Source organism: Thalia democratica, chromosome 2 (assembly GCF_965202585.1).
Source record: "Thalia democratica chromosome 2, ktThaDemo2.hap1.1, whole genome shotgun sequence".
In the NCBI taxonomy this organism is placed as follows: Eukaryota; Metazoa; Chordata; class Thaliacea; order Salpida; family Salpidae; genus Thalia; species Thalia democratica.
This window is the reverse complement of record NC_139166.1, coordinates 47,305,955-47,332,780: the sequence shown is the minus strand read 5'-3', so window position 1 is coordinate 47,332,780 and position 26,826 is coordinate 47,305,955. Positions and strand designations below refer to the sequence as shown.

General features: G+C 25.0%; 2 protein-coding genes across 3 annotated transcripts; both read left to right on the top strand.

Annotated features, from left to right (window-relative positions):
* The first annotated feature begins 7,431 nt into the window (after positions 1-7,431).
* Positions 7,432-9,087, top strand: LOC145849764 (uncharacterized). Its single transcript, XM_082954815.1, has one exon. The coding sequence runs from the start codon at positions 7,461-7,463 to the stop codon at positions 9,000-9,002; it is 1,542 nt and encodes a 513-aa protein (XP_082810941.1). The 5' UTR covers positions 7,432-7,460; the 3' UTR covers positions 9,003-9,087.
* An 8,987-nt stretch (positions 9,088-18,074) lies between these two features.
* On the top strand, positions 18,075-26,377 carry LOC145829404 (uncharacterized). Of its 2 annotated transcripts, none has more exons than XM_082937185.1 (11): positions 18,075-18,210; positions 18,452-18,610; positions 18,747-18,901; positions 19,420-19,526; positions 19,718-19,817; positions 19,907-19,985; positions 20,325-20,515; positions 21,951-22,039; positions 22,277-22,384; positions 23,252-23,343; positions 26,124-26,377. In XM_082937185.1, the coding sequence occupies exons 1-11, from the start codon at positions 18,205-18,207 to the stop codon at positions 26,151-26,153; spliced, it is 1,116 nt and encodes a 371-aa protein (XP_082793311.1). In that variant the 5' UTR covers positions 18,075-18,204; the 3' UTR covers positions 26,154-26,377. The 2 variants fall into 2 exon arrangements, with proteins under 2 accessions (XP_082793311.1, XP_082793310.1); XM_082937184.1 differs by having other exon boundaries at positions 22,277-22,414.
* Positions 26,378-26,826: the final 449 nt, after the last annotated feature.

Genomic DNA, 26,826 nt, shown 5'->3' with positions numbered 1-26,826 from the left:
TATATGTTATATATTTAATTATGTTTATTTATAATTTTAATTACTTTTTTTTTTTCCTATATTAACAAATTTCTGATGCAATTACAAGGCTTTTTAAATTAAAAAAATTCTTTATTTTGTTACAGTTGTATCACATTGATGAAAACTTGTTGTAATATACTTGTGTTGAATAAAAGACCATGTTTGTTTTTGATCAAGTACAATAGCAGACTGATGTTAATTTTATTAGTTGCTAATTTATGCTTTTCGGTTCACAACAAGGGCCTAAATTTTTAAAATTTCTATTTCAATTTCAGGTAATATGTAACTCTCTTTTAAAAGTTCTTCATTTCATTTTATATCTTTTAGTTTTCTGTTGTTTTTCTAAATTACTTTAATGAAGTTAAATAAAATATAAAAGACAAACATGTTTAATTTTTTTTTTACCAAAAGGTAGTCTGAGAAATAATAACTGGAGCTGTTTGTAAATCAAGACTTAAACGGTTTAACGGATGAAAATGTAAAAATAAATTATCATTACTTAAATTAAAAGTTTTCATGTTAAAGTTTTCATGCAGCTTGAATTAAAGGCTACTTAAGTATTAGACCGCCGTTTTTTCGTAGATACAGTGTTTTTGGTTACATGACAATTCAAATTCGGACAACTCAAATTCCAACAAATCAAATTCTTAAAAAAAAATTCAAAAGACTATATCTCAATAAGTAATATAAATTAGAAAAAATTAAAAATAAATATGTTGATCTTATTAATATCTTATTGTTAACAGGCCACTTTTTTCTTTTTTTGCAAAATCTTAAACATTTTTCTAGATACTTTTAAGATACTAAAAATAACTATATTTTTTACCTTATTTAAGCTTTATCTCAAAAAATATTTAATGTTTTGCAAAAAGAAAAAAATTTCTTGTAGATATTAATATGACCTACATATGTATTCTTTATATTAGACAAATATACAGTACTTTTTTGTTTGTTGCCATTTCAATTTTATTTTAAGAATTTGAATTGTCGGAATTTGAATAGTCCGAATTTGAATAGTCGTGCACCCGTGTTTTTACTTTGTAGATAGTAGATATTGTGACTAGATATCAATTATAACTACTCTAAATTTAGTACTAAACTTTATAATTACGTTTAATTAAAAGTTATGCACTAAAATTGATTAAATAATAATACAATAAATTTTATAGTTTAATGTTATAGTATTTAGTTTATTTTTCTTTTGAAACCTGCACTACAAGTGACATTTAACTCTTTTAAGAAGTTTTTTGTTAGAAAACATGGTTTATAAATCATAACCAAGTCTAAATTTGTTAATGAAACTAATTGTTACAAAGCTTATCAAACATAAAATAGTAAACTGTATGTAGATTTTTTATAAATTTAATAAGCACAAAGATATTTTATTAAAAGCTTTAAACTTAATTCTCAATAACAAGTTTACAACACTTCGTATATGTGTTATATAAATAACTTTCTTGACACTTTTTTACTATCAATTTATGTAAAGAGAACTATCTAGCAATAAAGAATAGAAATAATACATCTAGTTTATCACCTCATACTTAATTTTTAACGTTTTAAAACTATGCTTAATTAAGTTAACTTGGTCATATTTAAAATTTGTTATATATACAAACAAGTACTTAAGTGATAGTCAATTAAGATTTAATTTTTTTAAATAGTTAAAAAATCCGTTAGTGGTTATTAACTTAAATGTGTCATTTGTTAAGATACAGTATTTAAAACATATAATAAAACAATAATTTCGGAAGTAGCGTGCCAACTAATTAGTATAAAAAAATTTCTGAGTCACACTAGATAAAAGATAACTTCTGTATGCAGCAGCTACTTAAAATACTTGTTAATGCTAATAAAAATGTTATATTAAACCATAAATATGACAAAATGCTTAATAATAAAGCACTTTAGACTAGCACAGTCAACTTCTCTTAAGTTCGCATTTTTCACTCAAAAAACGATGTGTTCAAAGTTAAAATTTGTACTTTTTAAACTTTACTTAGAATAAAGGTTGAGTTAGTTTGTGAATTTGCAAACAACCATCAACAGTAAGTTAGCCATCAAGGGTGAGCTGGCCATCAAGTGTGAGTTAGCTATTAAAGCTATTAACAATGCTGACACACATATAATGTTTAAAATTCTCCATTTAGTTAATCAAACAATTATTAACTAAATATTTGTTTAATAGATACAAAAAAGATAACAATTTTTTTATAAAGTAATTAAAAATAAGTGTAGTAGTTAAACATTTTCAATAGATTCGACAGAAAAAATGTTTGTATTAAAGGTTTTTATTAAAGGTTTTTTTGTTTTATATCTCTTCATAATACTGGCCTTAAACATTTTAAAATTAGCCATTTGTAAAAAAAAATCTTGGTTTCTCAAGTTCACACTTTCCGTTCAGTTCAAAAATAAAACTTAAGAGATAGGTGACTGTAGTTATCAAGTTTACAGCAAATTTTTCAGGTTTTTTCTAGAAAGAAATACATTTGTAGGAATTAAGAACATTTGGAATTGTTGGAAATGTTTGGATTGAAATTTCTTCATATAGTATCTAAAAAAAGTGCAAAGATAATTGAACAATAGAAAACTACTAAGATCCAAATATTTTGGGTTGGAAATATCTGCTCACTAGGCTAAAATTTTTAAACTAAAACTACCACTTAAATAATTTAAAGTTTAGTTATTTGAAGCTTGTAAGCATAGTTGCTATATTTTATCAGCTAAAAACCACACGTTTTACCAAACTATTACCTACATACTCTTGAATGTTTACTTAGCTTTTTTAACTATTTACTGTATATACTAAATAGTTTTACTGCAAATTTTTTACCCTGTGTTTTTGTTTACTTTTTTGTTATAGGGGATTTTTTAAATTTGAGTGTTTTGATTAGTTCAAAAATTAAAAACTCATGAGACCTCTGTAAATTATATGAGGTACTGAATAAATTAATTTTGACAAACCCTTATAAGGCTCTGACTAGTACAAAATAATAATATTCGATACTATATAAAGTAGTTCTATACTTTTTTAAATACTAATAAGTCTTGTAAACTTTTTTTATTATTTATTTTTTATTTATTTATTTATTATTTTTTAATTAGAAAAACTAAGAAAAAAAAATTCTAGAAAAAGTTTTTTGTTGCAAAGGGCAGGTTGGCCACGAAACCTGTAATCCTGGAAAAACCTGGAATTTTAAACTAAAAGCAGACCCAAAAAGTGTACTTTCAAAAACGTGGAAGAAATTTGTCTAAAACAAGTGGCAATCCTGAAAGGGTTAAGTTTAATGTTTTTTTACCATTAAAACCTAACTATATAACCTTGTTTATTACCTAGATTAAGTTGTAATAAAATAAATGGTATTAATATTAATATGGCTTGATGGTATTATTTTATGTATATGTGCTGATCATGGAATTTATATAAGCAACATTCAATTCAGAGAAATTTTAAATCCGTCACTAGGACCCTTACCCCATCAGGCCGCACAATGAGTGGTGTTTGCAATAAGAATCTAATGATGACTTAGAAAAGTTTCTCAGTTGAAAGTTGCAAGATAAAAACTAGGTTTGCCAAAAATCCTGATGTTTTAGTAAATTTAGGCAAAAAAGTCTTGAAATTGAGAGACTTTAGAAAAAGCCAATATTGTGAATAAATATCACTAAAAAAACCTGGATTTAAAAAATGCTTTTACATAAAAAGTAAGAAAACTTTGATTACATAAAAAATCTATTTAAGTGATAAAACAATTTTGTATCATTGAACTTTTTTTTCTTTCAAAAGCACATTTAAAGTAGCTTTACAGTATCTTTACAATGTTGTTTTACTGATCAAGAAAGTTTTTTAACATAAGTTTAGTTTTATACTAAATATCGACCAAAAAAGTTGCTTAGTTTCAAAAACTGGAATAATTTTAGAAAACCTAGATGAACTTTACAAAAAAACCTTTAGCAACCTTGTAAAAAATCAGTAGTCAATTAAAATATAAAAAAACTAGTTTAGGAATATGATTTATGTATATTTTTTGTTAATAAAGATTTATTTTAAGTATTTGAAAATTGACTATAGTTTTAAATTTTAGAATGTTCAACTGTTAAAATTTCCAACGCCATAACTAGACCCCTTCACAACCCTTGTGAGTAAACTTGATATTGAATAAAAAAGTATAAATTTTTAGGAACTTTAGTCTCACTCTTTACATTGCAATCTGTTTGGGCTAAGATTAAGCAAAAACGAGCATATTATGTTCTGCTTGAGTAATTTTTTCATTAAAAATCAATAAATTGTAGATAAATTTATGTTGTACACACTTGTGACGAGTGTACTTAAACTTCTACACTAATAGTTTATTTTAATAAAAAGCATATCAAAAGACTCCTTAAAGTCTGTAGTTTTCTGATTTTGTTTTTGTTTTTATCATAAAATTTTTAAAAAACTTTTATTTTATGCTAAAGTTTGGCTAAAATTAACATGATGTCCTTTGTAAAATAAACACACCTGTGACGAATGTGCTTAAACTTCTACAATAACTGTTTATTTCCAATAAAAACATACCAAAAAACTTTTAATGGTCTATAGTTTTCTAAGTTTGTTTTTGTTTTTATCATTAATACTTTAATAAACTTTTATTTTAAGCTAAAGTTTGGCTAAAATTAACATGTATGTCCTTTGTAAAATAAACACACCTGTGACAAATGTGCTTAAACTTCTACAATAACTATTTATTTCATATTATTTAATAAGTTTAGCTAAACATAAATTGTCTGTTCCTTTTTAAAGTAACATGCTTTGACAAATAGTAAGTTTATACTATTGAACTTTATTCAAATTAATAAAAAAACAATTTATATGAAAAAAATGACTTTCTAAATAATAAACTAAATACCACAAGGATATGTTTTTTACTGAAAATAAATAGTTATTGTAGAAGTTTAAGCGCATTTGTCACAGGTGTGTTTATTTTACAAAGGACATACATGTTAATTTCAGCCAAACTTTAGCTTAAAATAAAAGTTTTTTAAAGTCTTTATGATAAAAGAAAAAACAAAATTAGAAAACTACAGACTATTAGGAGTCCTTTGACATATTTTTTATTGGAAATAAACAGTTATTGTAGAAGTTTAATCACATTGGTCACAGGTGTGTTTATTTTACAAAGGGCATAAATGTTAGTTTTAGCTAAACTTTAGCTAAGAATAAAAGTTTTTTAAAGTCTTCATGATAAAAACAAAAAGAAACTTGGAAAACTACAGACCATTAGGAGTCTTTTGATATGTTTTTTATTGGAAATGAATAGTTATTGTAGAAATTTAAGTGCATTCATCACAGGTGTGTTTATTTTACAAAGGACATACATGTTAATTTTAGCCAAACTTTAGTTTAAAATAAAAGATTATTTAAGTTTTAATGATGAAAATAAAAACAAACTTAGAAAACTAAAGACCATTAAAAGTCTTTTGGTATGATTTTTATTGGAAATAAATAGTTATTGTAGAAGTTCAAGCGCATTCATCACAAGTGTGTACAACATAAATTAATCTACAAATTCTTGATTTTAAATAAAAAAATACTCAAATTATACTCAACAAAAAATGCTGAAAAAAAGCATAACATAATATGCTCGATTTTGCTTAATCTTAGCGGAAACAGATCGCAATCACTCTTTACTCTAATATAGTGCTTAACAGGCATTTAAAGGTCGTGGCAAATTTCAAACATAAAGTACTTGCGGGACCAGTAGTAGTTTTAGTTATAATTCTAAAATATCTAATAGTTTAAGTTTTAAATCTACTCTAAATTGTACGTAAGACCTTTTTTTGCTCTTTATTTCAAGCACCAGAATATTTAATTTACATTATAAATGTCCTGTAATTTGTGTCTAATAAGACCTTTTTTGCTCTTTGTTACAATCCCAAAAATATCTACTTTTAAATTCTACCCCACAATATCTAGTGTAAGTTTCAAAAGTTTCTTTTGCTACATTTTGCTCATTTGCATGCTCCACAATCCAACTTTACCTACCTTTTTTGGCAGGTAGTTTTCCAACCCTTGCCATACAACAACAAATATTTTTTAAAGGTAAGCAAGTAAGTTACATCACATGTTAATCTACCTAGGCCTTTATAATTAACACCAAGCTTACCTTGAATAATATTTATCTTTTTAACAGGGTTGCCACACACTTAGGATACTCAGAAACAAAAGATAACTCAGGACAGTTTGTAGTTTTTTTAAACACTAGGATAGTTTTAAGATTTCTGAAAATCTCAAGCCAGTTTTTTTATAGATTTGAATAACATTTAGTTGATTTGATTTCAAATTTTGTTAATTTATAACTAATTTTGTTGAAGAATTTGATTCTTGTTGATTTTTATAAATCTGAGTTTTTTTTTGGGATTCCAATAAGCTCATGACTCAGGACATTGTAAGGTTACTAAGGACAGTTAACTCCCACTCAAGAAATTTATTTTGACTAAAAGAGTGGCAACCCTGTTTTGAGGAAAAAACAAACCTTTGGTGATACTTCTTTATAATTGTTGTCTTAGTTAGTAAAAGTAGAAATGAAATATTCACACTATTATCAAGTAGAATAGATAGCTTTTACAAACATTGTAACTTAATAAATAAGTTAGACAAAGAGATAGTACTCACTTAGATCTTTTTTAAGTAATTTAATTTTTAAAAAGTTTGGTATTTATAAGCAGAATTGTTGAAGATGTATGAAGAGTAAAATCAATATAAACATAACTCTACAATTAATAATTCTACCAGAGTAACTGTTTAGCTTTGAGTCCTGATTTAACCTGGTTTTTGTGAATTCAGGAAAAAATAATCTGGAAAAACCTGAAATTTGATATTTAAAAAAATCTGAAATTTTGAACAGTTTTAACATGTAAAATAATGAAATTTAAGTTTGATAAGAAATAACTACTATACTACAGATTTTATTGAAAAGATCCTTTTTTGTGGATTGTGTAGATCATTTTGATATATGTTATACATGTTATGGAAAAAAGGTTAAAAAAGAAAAAGCACTAGAGTGCGCAAATTTTCTTTTGGAGCAGAATGTTACTTAAGTTATAGTTGGTGGTTGTGTTGTTCAGTTTAGTGCTATTTGTGATACCATAAAAACATTTTGACTTTATTTTCTGAAAAAATATTACTACTTAATAGCTATATTAAGAGCAATTATTTTAAGTTTTGACTTATACTTCTTTTCTTTTTAATTCTATTATAAACTCAGTATTGATATTTTGTTTATAAGACTGGCAACTGTTTGCAAATAGTTTTTAGTTTGTGTAAACTCTGTATGTAGAAAATTATATTACAAAAACTATTGTTAGATTTTTATTATAATGCAAAACTGCCAAAATTTAAGTGATTTCTTTATTTTTCTTATTACAGTTTTTTAATTAACACCACTAAATGTGTATAGAAAATGACAGTAAACAAAAGTGTTTTTCAAGTTTGCAAAAAAATTAGCCCAACCACTACTATCCATGTAGGAGAATCACCAAAGAGTATCTCATTTTCAGGTTGTGGATTTCTAGGAGTCTACCACATTGGTGTAGCTAGTTGTTTGAAACAACATGCTAAAAATCTTATACACAATTTTGATAAAATATATGGCTGTTCAGCTGGATCTCTAGTTGCTGCTATGTTATTAGTAGATATAGGCATTGACGAAGTTTGCCAACACACCATGGATGTTGTTGCACAAGCAAGGTCTAGTATTTTAGGACCACTTAGTCCTGGTTTTAAACTTAACGAAATACTGCTTAAAAATCTTACTGAAAAGTTACCAATGGATGCTCATTTAAAAACTAGTGGTAGACTTTTTGTTTCTCTTACAAGAGTGTATGATTGCAAAAATGTTATTATAAGTGATTTTGCCACAAGAGAAGAGCTCATAAATGTTTTACTATGTAGTTGTTTTGTTCCTTTTTATTCTGGTTTTGTTCCACCTAAATACAGAGGGACTTACTATGTTGATGGTGGTATATCAAACAATTTGCCTTCTTTTAATGACACTATAACTGTATCTCCTTGGTCAGGAAGTAGTGATATTTGTCCAAGAAACGATGATGAAAGCTCATTAATTGATCTTATTGTTGTAAATACGTCTATACAGGCAACACCAAGCAACATATATAGATGTTCAACTATGTTTTTTCCACCTGATCCAAAGGTATTGCGAGATTTTTGTACTCAAGGCTTTCAAGAAACTGTACAGTACTTACAAGATCATGGTTTGTTTGAGTCTAATCATGGACTACAAAAAAATCTTTCATTTTCTACACAAATCAATCAGAAAAAAATGAGACAGGATTTAACTAGAAAGTTATCAATGTCAGAAAATATAAACGAGCTTAATGAAGGATTTAAAAGAGTTAAAACCTATAGTGAAAGTGGTCTAGTTATGAAAGAAATTACAAATGACTATCCTATAGTAGACCAGAACCCTGTACTTACTGTTGTTCATGTTTACCCAATTAAAACACAGAATAGCATGATTCAATTACATATGTTGCTTCCTCCTGCTATACTAAAAACACTTGAAAAATTTATTAACAATAACAAGCTTCCATCAACAAGCCTAATTAAAATCATATGTAATTTAGTGGAATTGCCATTTAGTGTTTCATATAAGTTTGCTTATGAAATAGTAAATAAGTCAGGAAACTTACCACATTCAGTTAAGTTTATATTGTTAAATATTAGAAATGTGGTCAAAGAAATTCATAGCTACTTCAGATGTGCAGGAACTGAACTGTTGAAATTAATTGAAAGAAGAAAGAAAACTCTTGAAGCTTATGGTAAGTTGTTAGTGCAAAGGTTGAGCATCGTTACTTTGTTGTTAGCTAAAGAATTGTTGATGGTTGGTTATACTTTTATACCTGTTGAAATAAGTTCAAAGCTAGAGAAAGTTTTGAATAGTTTTGAAAATTTGTTTACTAAAGACATTTTCATTGTACAATGATTAAAACAAAATCTAAACATTTTTTCACTAAAACACTGTTAAAGAGAAGTTTTAATGTTTTCATAAACATATTCAGAATATCTGTAAAAAGTTTTTGATTAGTTCAAATTTTCCAAATTATTATGAGTTTTTGCTGTAGCTTATTTTTTGAATTTAGTAAAAAAGTTGAAAAATTTAACAAAAGTCTGTTTTTATAACTTTGTTATAATCATTTAAGTATTTTATGAATTGTTATAAACATTTCAATCACTTTAAAAATTTAAATTGCTTATTTTTGACAAAACATTATAATTATTTTAAAAAATAGTTAATAATAGACTACTTTTTAAAACTTTTTGTTTTTGTTAATGTGTTTTTCTAATACTTTGCGTTTCAAAAGCTGTTACTTTTTGTTCACTAGCATGACATAAGTTATTGTTTTTTTCTGAAATACCTTTTTAGTTAAACTTAAAGTACTATACACTTATAGTGTATGAATTAGTTAGATATAGTTTTTTTATGAAATGCTTACAAAAAAAAAGACATGATGGAATATACGTATTTAAAAACAGTTTTGTTAAAGAAAATTCTGAAACTATAGTATCCAAGTATGCTATATAGTTTGGCTTAAACAATTGGCCTACATTGTTACAGATGAAATTATAAATAAGGGTAATAAAGCATAAAAATGTTAAGTTACTTAACTTGAAAATTTCCGTATAAAAAAAAATCATTTTTTGCAGGAATGATCATATTTCAACGTGTGCAACTTTTCTTATTAATCTAAGTATGATAGGGTCTAAACTACGGGTTGAGGGAAAAATTGTTAACATTAAGAAGTTTTAAAGTTTTTATGTCAAAGATTGAAAGCTATAGGTTTTAAAATTATTTTGAGTTTTTGATTTGTATTTTATAGAATAGAGGTTACACGTCTTAGGTTATAGTTAAGTTACAGATTAAAGTTCATCGTGAAAAAGTTGTTACTTTTCCTTTCTTACAGTCTTGTAAAATTTTCTAATAAACAGGTTTATATAAACTAGTATTCAATGCCGTTTGTGTTTTTTATTGTTTTTAGTTTGCCTCGATACATTTTTTTTATAAATGGCTTTTATTTTTAAGTAACATGGTTTTCAAAACAATCTAATTCTTCAAACCAATTTTATTTTGAAAACAACATAGCTGTATTTAGTTGACAATCATACTTTAGCCTTGACACTGCAATTTATTTGTAACCTAAAAATTAAGTCATTTTTCTTGATTACTTTTTATTTTAACTTTTTGATAAATTTAAGTAGTTATACTTAAGGAATAAATGGCGTTTATAATTGTAGTTTTATGTTTGTCACTGCTATATTTGTTTAAAATGAACTAAATCTTACAGTATATTTCAGGGTTGCCGAAAAGCCTGGAATTTGGCAGTTTAAACTAATAACAGCTTTTACATTTAAAACAATTATATTTTAATTAGATACGAAAGATATATCTTGTTTCTTTTTTGGTATCATTCAGAGTTTTATTAATTATAAAAGTATTTAAAAGTAGCATTACAGTATCTTTTGAATACTTTTATACTATTTAAGACAGTATTTTACCTTGAAATTAATTTTTTACTAAAACGGACAAAAAAATTGTACTTTCAACAACTAGAAAGAAAAAACTTTTTCGAAAAAGTTTTGGCAACCCTGATATTTGTAAACTTATTGTATGTACAAGAAATATTTTTAGTTTTTATTTAAAATCATGTGATATTTTGCAATTAAGTAATTGAAACAATTAAGTTTAGACATAACATTTTTTTACTTGTTTGTTAATGATTTTTTTACTGTAAAACTTTTGTTTTAATTATACTTAGTTATACATTTTTTAGATAAAAACAAAACTAGATTTAAATTTAAATATTTTAAACAATACTTATTTCTATTCATTGTAAGTATAACAGTTTATAGTGTTTGTAAGATTTAAAACAAATATTTACCATTTAGTAATGTTAAGTTCTGCTAATGAAAGTAAATAGATAATCTCATGTGATATTTTAGTTTGCGTTTATTTGAATAAACTCTGAAAAACTTTGTGTTTTTTTTGTATAAACATTTTCTGAGTTCGAATAATTTCATTACAGTGAACTTTGGTAAAGTTTGTTTCAAGAAATAATTGCAATAAACTTTATTATGATAAACTGTAAAATTTGTATATCAAATATTTAATTATGTAATATCATGGCTTAATTATTATTTTACTAGTTTTATCCTGATAGTTTTTACTTTTTCATAATTCGTTTAGATTTTTTTTAAAACAGTTTTTGTAAATTATGATTTTTTAAAATTGTAAATAACTTTTTATTTTAAAACTTCCTTAAAATGTATTGTTATAACAAAACATTTAGATTTTTTAATAATAATGTTTTAACTAACTCATTTAGTTTAAGTTTAAATAAAAAAAAAACCTGTTATCATTTAATTTTATATTTTCTATTTATGAGTAAATATGTTTTTAATTATACATTGTACTAAAGCAAAATTAGATAATAACTTATATTTTTATAAAATGATAAAATTATTGTCATTCTAGTTTTTACGCTGAAGCATTATAAAAATTTGCTATTTAGATTTTTCAAAATGTTTTAATACTTTTTAAATCAAAAGTCATATTAATACAAATAAAAGTTCATGAAGATAATATTAAATTAATTTTTTTTTACTTTTATGTGAAAGTTAGTAATATTCATTAATCAATCGTATTAGAGTAGGGGTGGGCAACGTAAGGCCCGCAGGCCGGATCCGGCCCGCAAGGTGAAAATGACCGGCCCGCAAACCTTTTTTAAATTTAAATGGAATCCGGCCCGCGGACAAAATTGATCCGGCCCACAGTAGATGGTCCGGCCCGGTAAGCATTTTCAAAATTTATATGAAATCCGGTGAACCAATGTAAATATTACAAAATTTGTAAAAAACTTTCATAGAATTATTTTAATAAAACAAAAATGTAAGACTTAGACCCTGAAAACGTTTGTAAAATTGACTTTTTATTTTTGTGGTGATTCAAACACTCTTTTGTTAAAGTATCTTTTTCTGTTTCGAGTCAGTTGAAGTAATCCTTTCTCAAATTATCCCTAAACAATTGTTTGCTGAACTAGCTTTGATGCTCTTACCTACCATAATGAGTTTCATAAAATATGGACGTGTTAAAAATTGCTGTCTTTTCAGATGTGTAATGAGTTGTTTTTATATTTGTTTAGAAAAGTAAAAGAAATATTTTTAAGCTCTGACAATCATTTTAAGTCAAACTTCTCATCATTAAATTTTAATAAAGTATTTTAAGTTGAGACTACAAATTCCACTCTTTTCTGCTATTGATTTTTTTATTCATGACTTTTTGATTATTTATATGGTAAAGTTTAGTGATGACCAATTGATGACAATAGTTTCACTTGATAATGAGTTTGTTCGTCGTTTTGCAGACTTTCAACAACTAATAGAAGAATTTAATATTGTGTCATCATAGTTGACGTTTGACACCGAAAATGCACCTAGTAATATATAGTTAGAACTGCTAAACTTCATTGTGACAGTACACTAAAAAAATTTAAACCTTAAAAGTTTGACAGATTTTACGCCCTACTTAACAAGTCAAAGTTTGTTAATTTAAAAAAGATGGCAATAAAGTTACTTGTTCTGTTTGGGTCTACATATACTTGCGAACAAACAATCTCAACCATGTATATAAACAAAAGTTAGCTGCGTTCAAATCTTACTGATACCAATCTGCAGTCATTACGGAGAATATCTACTTCGAATATACTTCCAGATTTTAAACAACTTGTTAAAAACTTTGATGATCCACAAATGTCTCATTTACTTCTTTTTAGTGTAATTATTCTTGCTAAACTCTCTAACCTTACATTTAAAATATAATATGACAGTTTTATATGTTAGTTTTTCGTTTAGTACTATTTTCATTAGTGAAACTGATCTTAATCTAAAAGTCTACTAAATTAATATGGTTATCATGTTTAGTTATTAATTAATCTCTTTTTTATTTTAGTATTTCGTTATTTTATGTTATACTTTTAAATTTATAGATGAATTGTTTGATATTATTATTTTTAGAGTACAGAACTTAGTTAAGTTTCATAAGTTGATCATTACTGTTTGATATTTTGAAAGTAAAAGTACTAGAATTTTAAGCCAAAGTAGTTTTTAATCTAGGTTTAATTGTTTTTTAAATATGTTGATATGAAAATTTAAATCAAACATACAGTATTCGTTGCTTTTAGTAGATTTTTATGTATTATTGAACGAGCCAAAGTTTGTCAACTTCAAAATATGATCATGAAACTAGTTGTTTTGTTCGAGACTTCATACATTTGAAAACAAACATTTCTGACCATAAACCTTAACAAGGATAAGCTTATTTCAAACCTAATCGGTATTTCAGTGCACTTGCAGTTTTTCCCAAACCGTCATGCAACTAGACTTAAATAACTGTAATATATGATTAACCTTAAGTGTTTCATCGAGATCTTTTAATTTTATTTTTTCGCTTTTTAAGGTAAAACTGTTTATTATATCAGAATTATTTGTTGTTTGGTTTCATTTATACGTGCAAAAATATGTAATGAATCTTTATTAGTTTGTTCAAATTAAAAGTTAGTAGTTTAATTTTGTAATGTTAGTTAACTTCTGAAAACTATTATTAATATTAACTCCAGCCAAGGATTGCCAAAATTAGATAATTTCGGATAGTTAACAATTTTTTAATGTTTTAGCTTAAAATATTAGGCTCGAGTATTTTTTAGTAAGAAAATTATTGTTTTTATAAGACTAACTAGTATTAATTCGGTCCAGTGTTATAATAAATATAGAGTTATGAATACTTAATAAAAATTAACACAAAATTTCATACTTGAGAACCTTGGTAATTAAAATATTGATTCAAAATTCTGAAATACCCGATCAATTAGCATCCAGCCGGATCGAAATCTTTTTCAAACTAGCTTCCATTCGGATCCGGATCTTTGTTTAAAATTAGTATTTAGCCGGATCAGAATAATATTTTCAAGTTAGGATCCGGATCTAAAAAACAATCTAGCTGAATCCGGTAGATCACTAACTCAAAATACTCCGGCCCGCTGAGGACTATTTTTTTGGATCCTGCCCGTCAACTATTTACGTTGCCCACCCCTATATTAGAGCATCTAAAAGCTAAATAACTGAAATATTAATAAAGATAAGTTTTTATATGATAGATACTATCTGTTAGTGTTACTTAAGGTTTCTACAATTTTTTACCAAAATTATAACTAGTAACCTTTTGTTTTATGCAATGAGTGCTAGAAGAATTATAAGTTTTAAAAACATTCTCTACTAAAACTATGAAAAAAAAGAAATTTTGGAACAATTAAGCTCATTTTTTACCGATTTACATTACAAATTTTTTAAGACTTTAATTTTTCTAATGTTATGAAAAGCTGCGAGCTGAAACTATTTTTATATATATCTTAGAGTTTCATATATGCAGTAGTTTTTATAAATTTTAATAAACTACTGTACTTTTGGTATTTAATTTAAGTGTTTTTACTGACAGGTGTTTTTTATTATACATTAAGAATTATTGTTCATAACTTTTTAAAGATATTAGTTTTACTTAAAACATTCAACCTTTAGTTGTTGCGTAAAACATAACTAAAAATTAAAACATGTAGAACAGAGTTTTTTTGAACTGCAATTTAGTTACCGACAAAATTATAGACCAAATGTTAGTAGTATAACATTTAAACTTTTAAGATACTAAGCAGAGTTTCCATAATTTGAGGTAACTTAGTTTTTCGTTTTTACGAGGTTATACCATGCATACTTTTGTAGAATAAAGCATATGTAGTCTTAAATTTTTTTATCATTACTATTAAAATAAGAGTTCATAATGTTTACATATTTTAGGAAAAACAAAAAAAAAAAGTATTTATTGTTTTATAAGTTAACTGCAATAAAAGTAAATACTTTTTTCAGTCTCGTAAAAATTTGCAAACGGTTTTTACCAACAAATAATGAAAAAAAAAATACTGTAAAGTTACTAATCAAAGTTGTTAACTTGAGTTGTTCTAATTATAGTACTTGAAATAATATACTTTCTAATTTAAACGTAGTATTCTTATTAATTTAACCAGTTCTGGTGTTCATAATATTAAAATTTCTGTTATATACTAATCTTTAAAAGAGTGAGCAATAAAAAATGATCTGTAGAAAGTTTCAGTAAGTTAATAAGGGCCATTCAGTTTTTAAGCTACAAAATTGATTTAACTAATTTTTTTGGTTAAGATATGTGTATTCGATATGATGCATAAAATGTTTTGAACATAGTTTACATTTGTGTAAATCTTAATTTAAAACTATCAAATACATTTTTAGAATATCTAAACAAAAATAAAGTTAATTTTAGTATTTAGAATGAAATTTTAAATTTAACAGTGCTATAAATGTTAAAGAATTATATGAAACAGTTAAAACTTATATTAGAAAAAACAAAGTTAAATACTTAAATGTACTTTTGTAGAATAGATCTTTAAACTTCTAAACTTTTCTTCAGTTTTTTAAGCACAATTTAAAAAGACGTAAGCAAATTATTTATTCACATTTATATACCGAAGTTCCATTAAATAGAGTGCTACTAAACTTATGCTACTAAACTTTATATTGCTTAAATAAATTATAAATAATTAACATACTTTTTTTTATGAAAAGGTAGTATACTTTTAATTTTTTATGTAAACCAAAATAAATTTTAAACTTATTAATATTAATTAACACAATATAAATACTAAATATTAGGCATTCTATCGAACAGACATTTATTTTTGCAAAACATGTTTTTTTTATGTTATCAGAACTTTTGTGTTTTAGACCTAAGAAACTTTGTAAATTCTCAAGATAACTTTTATTTTCCTTACCTTTAATTTTTATGCATCAAAATTTTACCATAACCCGCTTTTAGTTAAAAAAAACATAGCTTAAAAATTAAAATACTCCGACGTGTATAAAAATATGATGTTAAAACATTTTGTTGAACTCTTTTAAAACTATGTTTTATAAAATAATACCTTAGTTTTAATTATTGGTAAAGTGTATACAGTAACTATAAAATTTAAAACATAGCGTTTTTAAATGATTAAAAGATGTTCATGATAAAATTATTTGTAAAGCAAAGAATCAGAGTTACAAAATTGTTTCACAAATCACTAAAATTAAAAAAAAAACTAAGATTTGCGGTAGGTTTGGTTACATTACATACAACTCGAATTCGGAAAACTCAAATTCGAATAACTTAAATTCCAGCAACTTAAACTCCAACATTTCAAACCCGACAATCTTAATTTTGATAATTCAAATGCCGAAAACTAAAATTCCGATAAGTAAAAGCAACAACATAAAATAAAGTTTCAAGAATTATTTATTATTATAGCAAGTAACCTCTTTTCAATTATTGATATCAAAGCTTTGACAGCATTAATTGTTTTATTTGTTATTATCTTAAGTAATATACTTCAATTTCAAAATAAATACAAACGATAATCTATGTAAAATGATGTTTTATAAATGGTTTAACAATAAGAATTTATTTTAATCGTAACTTTTAATTGTATATCTCCATACTTGTCGTTTTTCAGCGATGTGTTTTTAAATTTGTTAAGTTTTGGTCTGAAGTCTTTAAGATGTTGTGTCGACTTTTAATCTTATTTTCATAGAGTAGGGTTTGGCAACGTACGGCCAAACGAGCTAATTATTATCAAAAATGCTGTTCCAATTTAACAATATATTAGAATAAATTTTATGTTTACTTATAGTATAAATAAGAGAAAAACGTAAAATATTTAAAAGTTAAGATTTTTATAGAGTAATTATTCTAATAAATAGATGACTTTAAAATTCAATTAATTGTTTAATGTTATCAACAAAAATTGACCATAGTTACTGTCATCATAAAATTCGCATTAAAATAATCGTGACTTTAACCAAATACAAGGAAAATTCTTTTCTAGATAATGGTACTAAAATAAACTTGTACAAAGTAAAAGTTTTTTTTAATAAGCTTTTATCTGGAAATTTCTTTTATCTTAAATAGTTTTTCTGGAAATTTATCATTGTTTAATTTTTATAAAAACTATTGTACTTTAAAAACTACAAATACCACGTAATCAAATTAATATATTCACTAAAAAATTAATATGTAATTATAGTATTAAACATTTTGTTAAGCACTTGATTACATTTGTAACCCTAAAAAGAAAAATTTGATTTAATTAGTTTAAATTGATACTAAAATAAAAGAAAAAAATAGGCTCTATGATTTTTGATTACTATCTAAAAATCAAAAGTTAAAGTACCTCATTTCAAATGACAAATTAAATAGAAAAGTTTTTAATTACAATAGAGTAAAAATGTATAAAATTTACCCAAGTATTGTTAAAAGCATAATAATGCGTTAAGAGAAAAATATTCATGAATTTAAATGATTTTTATTAACAATATGACGATGTATTAATGTCATATGTTCAATAAAATTTCTTTAAGTTGAAGTTACTTGATCATTTTTTAAGGAAAATCCAATTTTTAGATGTATATACTGCCTAAATGAAAAAAATTGTCTATACCAAACTCTTATTATTGTATCTTCGTAATTTCACTTTAAAAATGCACAAACAAAAGTTTCATAACAGTAAAAACTAGTTCTCAGTTCAATTTCAACTAATAAAAGTTCTCTCGTCGCAATTTCAAATTACAACTTTAAATAGCGGTTCCATTAAGATAGCACATGTTTAGCAAAGCTACTTAAAAAAGCAACGAGAAGTGTATTGTTTGTTAAGTGTCGCTCGCGTCAACGTTCAAGTGAACTTTTGTATTTGATAACATCATGTTTCAAAACCGCGATGTATTATTTTTGTTGTTTTCTTTCAAAACACAAACGTTGCAGTTTTTACTTTTATTAAAAAATATACATTTTAAGCTGTCTAAATAAAGTGTTTTTGACAAAATGTTTTTTTTTTTATATTTACAAGTGTTAAAAAATTTTTAAAGATAAAAATAAAAACTTTAGCTTGTATGTAAAATATTTTTGAAGACTTGAATTCAAAAGTGATTTTTAATTAAACTACAATAGTATAAATATTGAGTAAAGCTAAAAATTAAACAGTTTGATGAAAGTGCACCTATTTCAATAAATATTTTCAAAAATGGAAGTTAGTAAAATATTTAAAAATCTACATTACAGTAAAAATTTATCAGTTTTTTTTGTTCAAAATTCAGAATTGTGTAGTTTAGTAGATAGTTTGAAACTTATTTAAACTTTGGCTATGCAACCTAACTAGAAAACTGTACGTCAAGTATATTAATGTTATATTTTTGATAAATGTCATCAATATAAATTACTTCTAATCGTTAACTGATTTTTATTATTAGTAGTTATATTCATATATATAGGTGCTAGCAAAAGAAGTAGACTATTTGAAAAAGCTGAACAACTCTTTTATCAAAAAATACGTTTTAAAAAATGACAAAGATATAAATCAAAGTTGTCATGAAGGAAGAATAAAGTTTTCTATTAAAGACAAGAAAATGACAAAAGTTCAAAAACCAAAAGTGAATTATTGAATTTTTTTTATAGTATTTAAGTTGGGTAAAGTGAAAAAAAAATTGTGTATCATGTTTTTAACTCTAATCTAATTAAGGTTAGATAGCGTTCTCAAAACTTTTTTTGAGTAAAATATTTCTTAAGACTCAAACAATTGATGAATACTTACCAGTAGACAAAAACAAGTTCCATAAACTTACAACTAGTTACGATTTTTTAAAAGGAATTCCTACAACAAAAGTACATAATATTCTTCAGCTTGAAAATAAACTTAAAATGGAGGGAGCTTTAAAATCAAGGTTTGTTTTTAATATTTAAAAACTTATTTGTATCTTTGAATCTTCTTCGTTTAAACTTTGTAATTTGTTTTTAGTATTAAAAAAAATAAAATACTGCTAGTTTTTCAAGTATAAAATATTGCTTAAGTAATTTTATAAAAGAATAAAAACAATATATAGTCATTTACTTGAGATTTTAGTTGTATAAAAAATGTTTGAACATAAACTAGTTGCTTTATTTAGTCTAAGATATTAATTATCTAAGATCTTAAATATTACTTAAGTCTGATGTATATATATATGTATTTTTTAGTTTATAGTTTTGAAAATAGTATAAATATTTGATAAAAGACATCAGAATAAGACTTTTATACTTTCACTTTTACCTTTTTGTACTTATGAGCTACATAGAAAAGAAAACTTTCAACATACTTTTATTCTTGAGTCTTTAACTGGTTTAGTTTAAGAAGACTATTTAAACATTAAGTTTTAAAGAAATAAAATTGGTTTTACTAAAACGTTAAGTTATGCCGTTTAAGGTATGAAAACCACCTTTTTTGGGTAACTGCTAACAAGACCTGGACAAAGCACGATTTAAGAAATATTTCGATTGATGAGTTAAAAGAAAATGTTGTGAAAGCTTACAGTATGTATTTGGTTTAGTAGTGAATAATGAAAAGAAAAAATAATTATTTTATTTTAAAAACTAAACTTTATGATATTTTAAATAACAGCTGTTTAGTCTTAAAGTTAATTATAGCTTTTGATATAATCAGAATTTAGTCTGAACAGTTGATATTATAAAGAAGCTGTTAATAATAGTAGTGATATGTCTAGGGGAACGGTTAAAGAAAAAAACATTTAAAATCAAGCCTAAAGTCGAAGACAATATTGTTCAGAAGTTTATGCCTCCATCTAAAGTTATGAAGTTGTCACGGTGAGTAAGCATTCAATATGTATATTTTGCATAGCATTATTTTTCTTTATCAAATTAGATTTTTCAAACTTTACAAAACTATTTTGTAGACCCTCATCACTAAGCTTAAAATTTCCTAGAAAGCCTAGTTTTCCACAACTTCACAGCCTTAATTCATCATATCAAAATGTAAGACTTTTTTGTCTAAACTCTCTAAAATAAGAAACAAATATATAGTAATTGTATATTAAAAAAACCATAATATATCTTTTTTTAGAGTTAAACTATTTTTGAGAGTATGTTTCTTAACTCTGTAAAGTTTCTTAGCATATAACTAAGGTTATATTAGTATAGTCTTTATTGAAACTTATGTTGAATGTCATGTTATATATACTACAACTATCAGTTTTGAATCAAATTGTCTTTAAGTTAAGTTATATTTTGATACAAAACAGTTAAATTTATTAAGTAAATTGTTTTGAAAAACATTTCATTAGTTTACATTTGTAAAAAAAGAACTGTATTCAGAAATCTTCATGCATTCTACCAAAACTTGAACTGAGAAATAATATACGACAGTACAAAAAGGTCAAACCTAATGATCGCCTAAGAACATTTGAGAAAAATTATCATCAAACAAATTTAAACCACGTTGAAAAATGTAATGCGTACCAAGTGGCTATACTGAACAAAGCTGCTACTAGTATGATGATAAAAAGGTTTTTAAGTTTTTTGATTTAAATTCTGTTTTAAAATAATAAAATCGAAGTTATAAAGTTAATTTTTTTTAAGTAAGAAGCCAAATAAAAGATAAATTAAATATTTAACTTTTTTTTTAATTTTGTGGAGAATTTATAATAAAGAAACAAAAACACTTAATTTTAATGAAATTTAATATTCTAGAATAGATGAAACTTTGGGTATTTTAATTAGTTAAGTAGTACAAAATTTAGATGTGTGTTAAACTTAATTTATCATTAGTTGTAAAAATATAATTGCTAAAGTTAGAAAAGCTTCTGTTTGCTAACTAAAGTTTAGGAAGATTTTAAAGTTTGAATAAGAACTTTAGACGAATAATATATAATACGTTTTTATACTGAAAATAAGAATTATTTTAAGCAGTATTGTATAGATGTTAAACTTAAACGAAATAGTTTTAATAATTTTATAGTTTTCTACTTGTCGTCAAACAGTTGTTTTCAACAACATCGGGATTTGCCAATAGTATTAAAAAAAATTGTTTTTAACTTAAATTTTATTTGATACGTTATAATATAAATAAGCTCAAATGTTGTGATGTGTTGTAGTGTATATTTTTATACTTGAAATTGATAAACTGTAATAACACAAAGAATATTAACAATAATTTAAATGTTTTGTGTAAACCTTTACCGTATTTCTATATTGCAAAGTTTGTAAAACTTTAAACCAAACTATTTTTTTATGATTTATATTTATTGAAAAACAAGTTTGTTTTTTTAAAAGTTAATATGCAACGAACTACTATAAACACATTTTTTATAAAGTTTTTATGTGTAGTTTAGTGATGTCTTCTTCTAAAAATGGAAGGTATGAGAAATAAAACTAAGTTAAACTATTTTATTTTTACAAACTAGTAATAATTTTATTTTTACAAACTATTTTCTTGTATAATATTTACAATAGCTTTTTTATCTAGGGAAAAATTGTTTTAAATATTTTATAAATTAAAGTAATAACTAGTTTTAATATAACTTACTTGTTAACTTGTGGTATTTCTATATAAAATACTTTTATACTGTTATATGGTTGTTTCTGTTTAATCCTGATCATTTTCTACGTAGCAAATAAGCTTAAATACTTGATTGCTAACTTTTATTAAAAATAATCAAAGTTTTATGTACGTTAATATTTTTGAAGAATTTGCTTATACTTTTTAAAGTAAATTAAAACTTTTATATTACACATTTTAATAATTTTGTATGTAAATAATTTAACACAGTAAAACTTTTCTTAATTTAAATTTGATATTACATCAACTACTACTTAGTGATTACGTTTTTTTTTTTGTATCAAATTATTTATATTAGTACTAAACCATTATTTTTATGATAAATTACAAAACAGTACGAACACTTTTTCACAGTTTAATTTTTTATCTTTTTTTTCCGAAAGGACCAAGTTTGAAGTTCAACGCCCAAAAAGTTACCACGTGAATGATTTATCTGTAATTGAAAGTACAAGTCACTATAAAGGAACAAAAGGTTGAAAACTGTTATTACTGTTAAAAATTTTAGTTCTAATGCAAGTTTAACATAAAATAGTTCAGTAAAAATAGTTTTGTAAAATTAAAAAAGTGTATATATTTGAAGTACAGAAGAGTCTAAGTTAAGTTCTAATTTTAAAATAGTTAGGCTACTTAAAATGTATTAGCTTATCAACAGTAATTTATATTTTTGAAATATTAAATGTTTAAGTTCAACTATTTTTAAATTCTACAGAACCTAAAAATGTAAACAAAAAGTTTGTAACACAACCATCCATAGACTGCAATGTACTTAAAAAGAGCAACTTAATGCCCCTACCACCAATTAAACCAAAAAATGATGGTAAGCAAGGAAAACAAATTGTTAAACCAGGTCGATTTAGATGTATTTATTTCAGTTTAAGCAATTACAGTGTTATTAAATAGTTCTTTTTTTTAAGCCTTTTAGTCTAAATAAAGCCACTGTTCTACTTAGACAGAATGAAAATAGAAGTGACATAAATTGTTTACATTTCCGCTATAAACAATAAGTACTAAACCTTTAAAACCATAAACGTTTATTTTACTTAAATTTATGATTTCATACAACAAAAATATTAAAAAAAAGCTAAGCTTCTAATAATTAGATCTAAATTTAAACTTGTGTAAATAAAAGTTTTGTACTTTAATAAAAAAAAGATACTTGTTATTTATTTTTTAAAACATTAGAATCTAGTTATATGTTTAAACAAAAAATTATTACTTAAGTTAGCTATAGTGCTATATAAGTCTTTAACTTAAAAACTATTTGTTCACTTTTATGCTAACTTTTGAATATAAATGTATTTAATAAATTTAACCTTAGAATTGTATTAATTTAAAAAAATAGTTAGTAGGGCAATAACTACTTTTAGTTGTAAAAAAAATTTAAAAATACAGTTAGGTATTTAGTTTAATACTTTTTATTTATTCTATAGTTTAGTTAAACATAACTTCAAATTGATTAAAAGCTAAACTATTTTAAACAATTAAAGTAAAATAAGTTATTATAGTGTATTGAAGGAAAAAAAAAACTCTCAAAATATTTGGTCCTAGGACCTGGTGCACGAAGAACCTTACGGTTATCGAGTCGCACACCGCGTATACCTTTTAACGTCTTGTCCAGGACATTTAGTCTTATTAAAAGTTTTACGCACAACAAAAATCCTAATACTTATTAAATACTTTACAGCCTTAAAGATAAAAAAAGAAGAAAACTACAACTACTTTACACCTTTGTCCTTCAGAGACCTTGTGGATAAAACAGAAAGCAATAATGTGAAAGTAAGTAAAAAAGTATAAATTTATTGTATAGCTTAAAACGTCTTAGTTTTTTTAACATGTTTTAAATTGTTGATTGGCTCTTAGTAAAAAATAAATTATTTTTTGATTGTAAAAGCAAAATAAGTAGTTAATGTTTTTATTTCAAAACCTTTGACTTCTGTTTGACTTAGTAGAACTTGTTAGTTTTTAATTTTAGCTTACTGCAGAGTCGACTACAGACTGTACTTTTGGTTTTATGAAACTTATTAGTCACTTTTTTTTTTTAAGTACGTTTTGAAATGAATTGTTGAGATTTAACATTAAAAAAAAAAGATATTTTTTGTAAGAGTTTTTGACATATAATTCAAACCTTATGGCTACTATTTCAGGGTAAGTGTCACTTTTGCACGAGGGGACACTTTTGCACGGCGACCCTTTTGCACGAGCATCACTTTATCATGAGGAGACACTTTTACATGGCGTCAGTTTTTCACGCAGGGTAAATTTTGCACGAGCGTCAGTTTAGCACGAAGGGAAATTTTTGCACGGCGACTCTTTTGCACGAAGGGACATTTCTGCACGGCAATTGTTTTTTACGTCGAAACTTTTGCACGGCGTCTCCTATTGCATGACTTTACATCTGCACGGCGACAATTTTGCAAAGCGTCAGTTTTGCACGGCGTTCTATTTTCACGGAAATATATATGCACTGAAAAAATTTTAACAACCACACAATTTTGAACGGAGCTTTACTTTTACACGGCTTCACTATTGCACGCTTATAAATTTTTATTTCTAAAATAAAAACTTGGATAAATTAAATATAAAATTTTATTTTCATCAACTTAAATAAAGTTTGCTTTTAAACCCAAATTATTTTAGAAAAAAATGTGATAATGTTTTAATGAAGTTTTAAAGTAAAATTTCAATTTTATATATATATTTTTTTTCAATTTTTAAACTAAATAAACTTAAACAGAATTTCGTTAAATTTTAAAAAGCAATACAAACTTAATCTAGTAGGGCTTTAAAACACGAATCGTGAGACTGATTTTTTGCTTATAATCTCTTGATGTTAAATAACAGTAAATAGTTCTTAAAAAATAAACTTTATATTTATTTTAATTTTAAACAGTTATTAAATTAAAAACATAATAATCTAATTTATGAAGTGTAAAGGTATTTCAAATTTCACTTGATGTTGATTTTTTAGTTTAATGGAAAGTTTTATTTTTAATCTTTCGTGAGAATAAAAGAGCAATATAAAGTGCGCATTTTTTATGACTTGAACTTGGATCATTTCATTACTATAATGTCGCATGATCATAAAATAAGCCAATGAAGGAGTAACATTTGGAAGTTTGAACTTATGTTCATCAAAAGTATCAAGAGATACTCAAACCAGCATTGCATGCTTTTTAATTGAACAAATGAGAAATGACATTTGAGAGTTTGAACTCAGTTCATCTGCAAAAAAACTGGTATATATAAAGTTGATTGATCACCAGGCAACATTGTTTAACTTAGATTGCAGATTGGGGCTACGTTTTTTAACCTACCCTTGTCAAAATGTACAGTTTTGTTGTACAGTTTTTGAATAGTTTAATATAAAAAGTTTTGTTAAGCACTATCCAGTTTTTAATTGAACTATCACATTAGTTTCCTAAATTAATTAATTGTATTTTCAACTAGTTATTGTTGAGTGCTTAAGTAAATTGTTTTGTTTACACAAGTTCCCTTTGTTTTAGTACAACAGTATTGCTATTGGTACTTGTTAAGTAAATTTATATTTTTCTAAAGTTTGTTTTTTTTTTAATTTGTACTTTTTAGTTTAAAGCATGAAGTTTTGTGCATAAAGTATTCCTATTATCTTGCTTCAGATTGTTTAGTATTAAATATATTTTAATAATATAATGTTATAAATTAAATATTTTACTTTTCAAGTTTTTGTCTCTGGTATAATTCTTTTGAAATAATTTTATTTTACCTTTTAACTTTTATTGTTTCTAAGATTAATTTTTACTACTTAAGTTTAAAATATTTAGTTTTTTGTAACTGATATAAGTCTGTTATAAAACTTTTTTTTTCAGTTTTTTAGTTACAAATTCGGTACTAGCTAGAAATATTTAATCGGCCTGCAAGCAAAATTGATGTTCGATGCAAAAAGTCATCGTGCAAAATTTTCGCTGTGCTAAAGTGTCGCCGTAATAATGTGACGTCGTGCAAAAATGTTGCCGTGAAAAATTGTCATCGTGCGAAAATGTTGCCGTCCAAAAGTGACGCCGAGCACAAGTGACCCTGTATGTAAAAGTGTCCCATCGTGCAAAAATGACCCTCCGTGCAAAAGAGTCGCCATGCAGAAGTTTTCCCTCATTCAAAAGTGACCCTCCGTGCAAGAGAGTCGCCGTGAAAAGATGTGCCCTCGTGTAAAAGAGTTGCCATGCAGAAAGTTGGCCTCGTTCAAAAGTGACCCTCCGTGCAAGAAAGTCGCCGTAAAAAAATTTCCCCTCGTGCTAAAGTGACGCTCGTGCAAAAGAGTCGCCGTGCAAAAGTGTCCCTTTTTGCAAAAGTTTTTCTGTGCAAAAGTGACCCGTTCCCATAATTTTATCGAGACAAATTTTTTCTTGTCAAAATCATTTTTTATTTAAAGTTTTATTCTAACTTTAAATTATTACTTTATTAAAAAAAACTGTACAGTTCATAGTTTAAAAAAAAAGTTTTACTAGTTAAAACAATACAAAGCATGTTTTAACGTAATGTTATCTATTAATAAGAAAACTTATTTAATTTTGTTGTTTTAGGAAATTGAAATGTGGAGTAACTACAGCTGACAATAGTTTATAATAGTTTTTTGACTTAATTTCTAAAGAGTTTCAGCCTACAGATTACTAAGAATCTGATACTACTGGACAACCAATCAGTTATACTTTTAAAAAAAGCTTGTAATTTTAGAAACTTATAAGCTTTTTTTTATTTATAATTTCTCCAACTCAAAAGAAAATTGATAATCGTTATGATTTAAAATTAAACTATAATAAAAATATTACTTTTTGTATTTGTCTGAACTTGTTTGTACTAATAATTTTCGTAAGCTTCTTAGGCAAACTTAATTTAAAAAAATACTACAATTTAGCGTATATAAAAATAAAAAACTATTTTAATAAGTAAAGCTAAATAATAATAACGATAAAACTATAAAACTAAACTTTAAAAAACTTCAGAAAATAAGTTACAACCGAAAAGAGCTAAAGAAGAATGTTTTTCTGTCTAGTGCCACTGCCTAAGCAGGTCGCTTTTTTAACTGATTGTACAACGGATTTTTCATTTAAACACTATTTTCAAAGGCATACTTGACCCGCAACTAAAAATGTGTTTCATTTTTGAAATTTTATAAAAAAAAAATAAAAGTAATTATTATATCGCATTTAAAGAATCAAAAGAAATAAATAATTTCTTCTAAAACTTAAGATACACCAATTGTGACGAGGAGATTTGAAGAGTTTT

Bases quoted from the DNA above. Each gene is read 5' to 3' on its own strand.
- LOC145849764 (XM_082954815.1), top strand. From the start codon at position 7,461: ATGACAGTAAACAAAAGTGTTTTTCAAGTTTGCAAAAAAATTAGCCCA.
- LOC145829404 (XM_082937184.1), top strand. The intron at 22,040-22,276 runs GTTGAAAACTGT...TAAATTCTACAG, and splicing joins TCACTATAAAGGAACAAAAG to AACCTAAAAATGTAAACAAA. The intron at 23,344-26,123 runs GTAAGTAAAAAA...TTGTTGTTTTAG, and splicing joins CAGAAAGCAATAATGTGAAA to GAAATTGAAATGTGGAGTAA.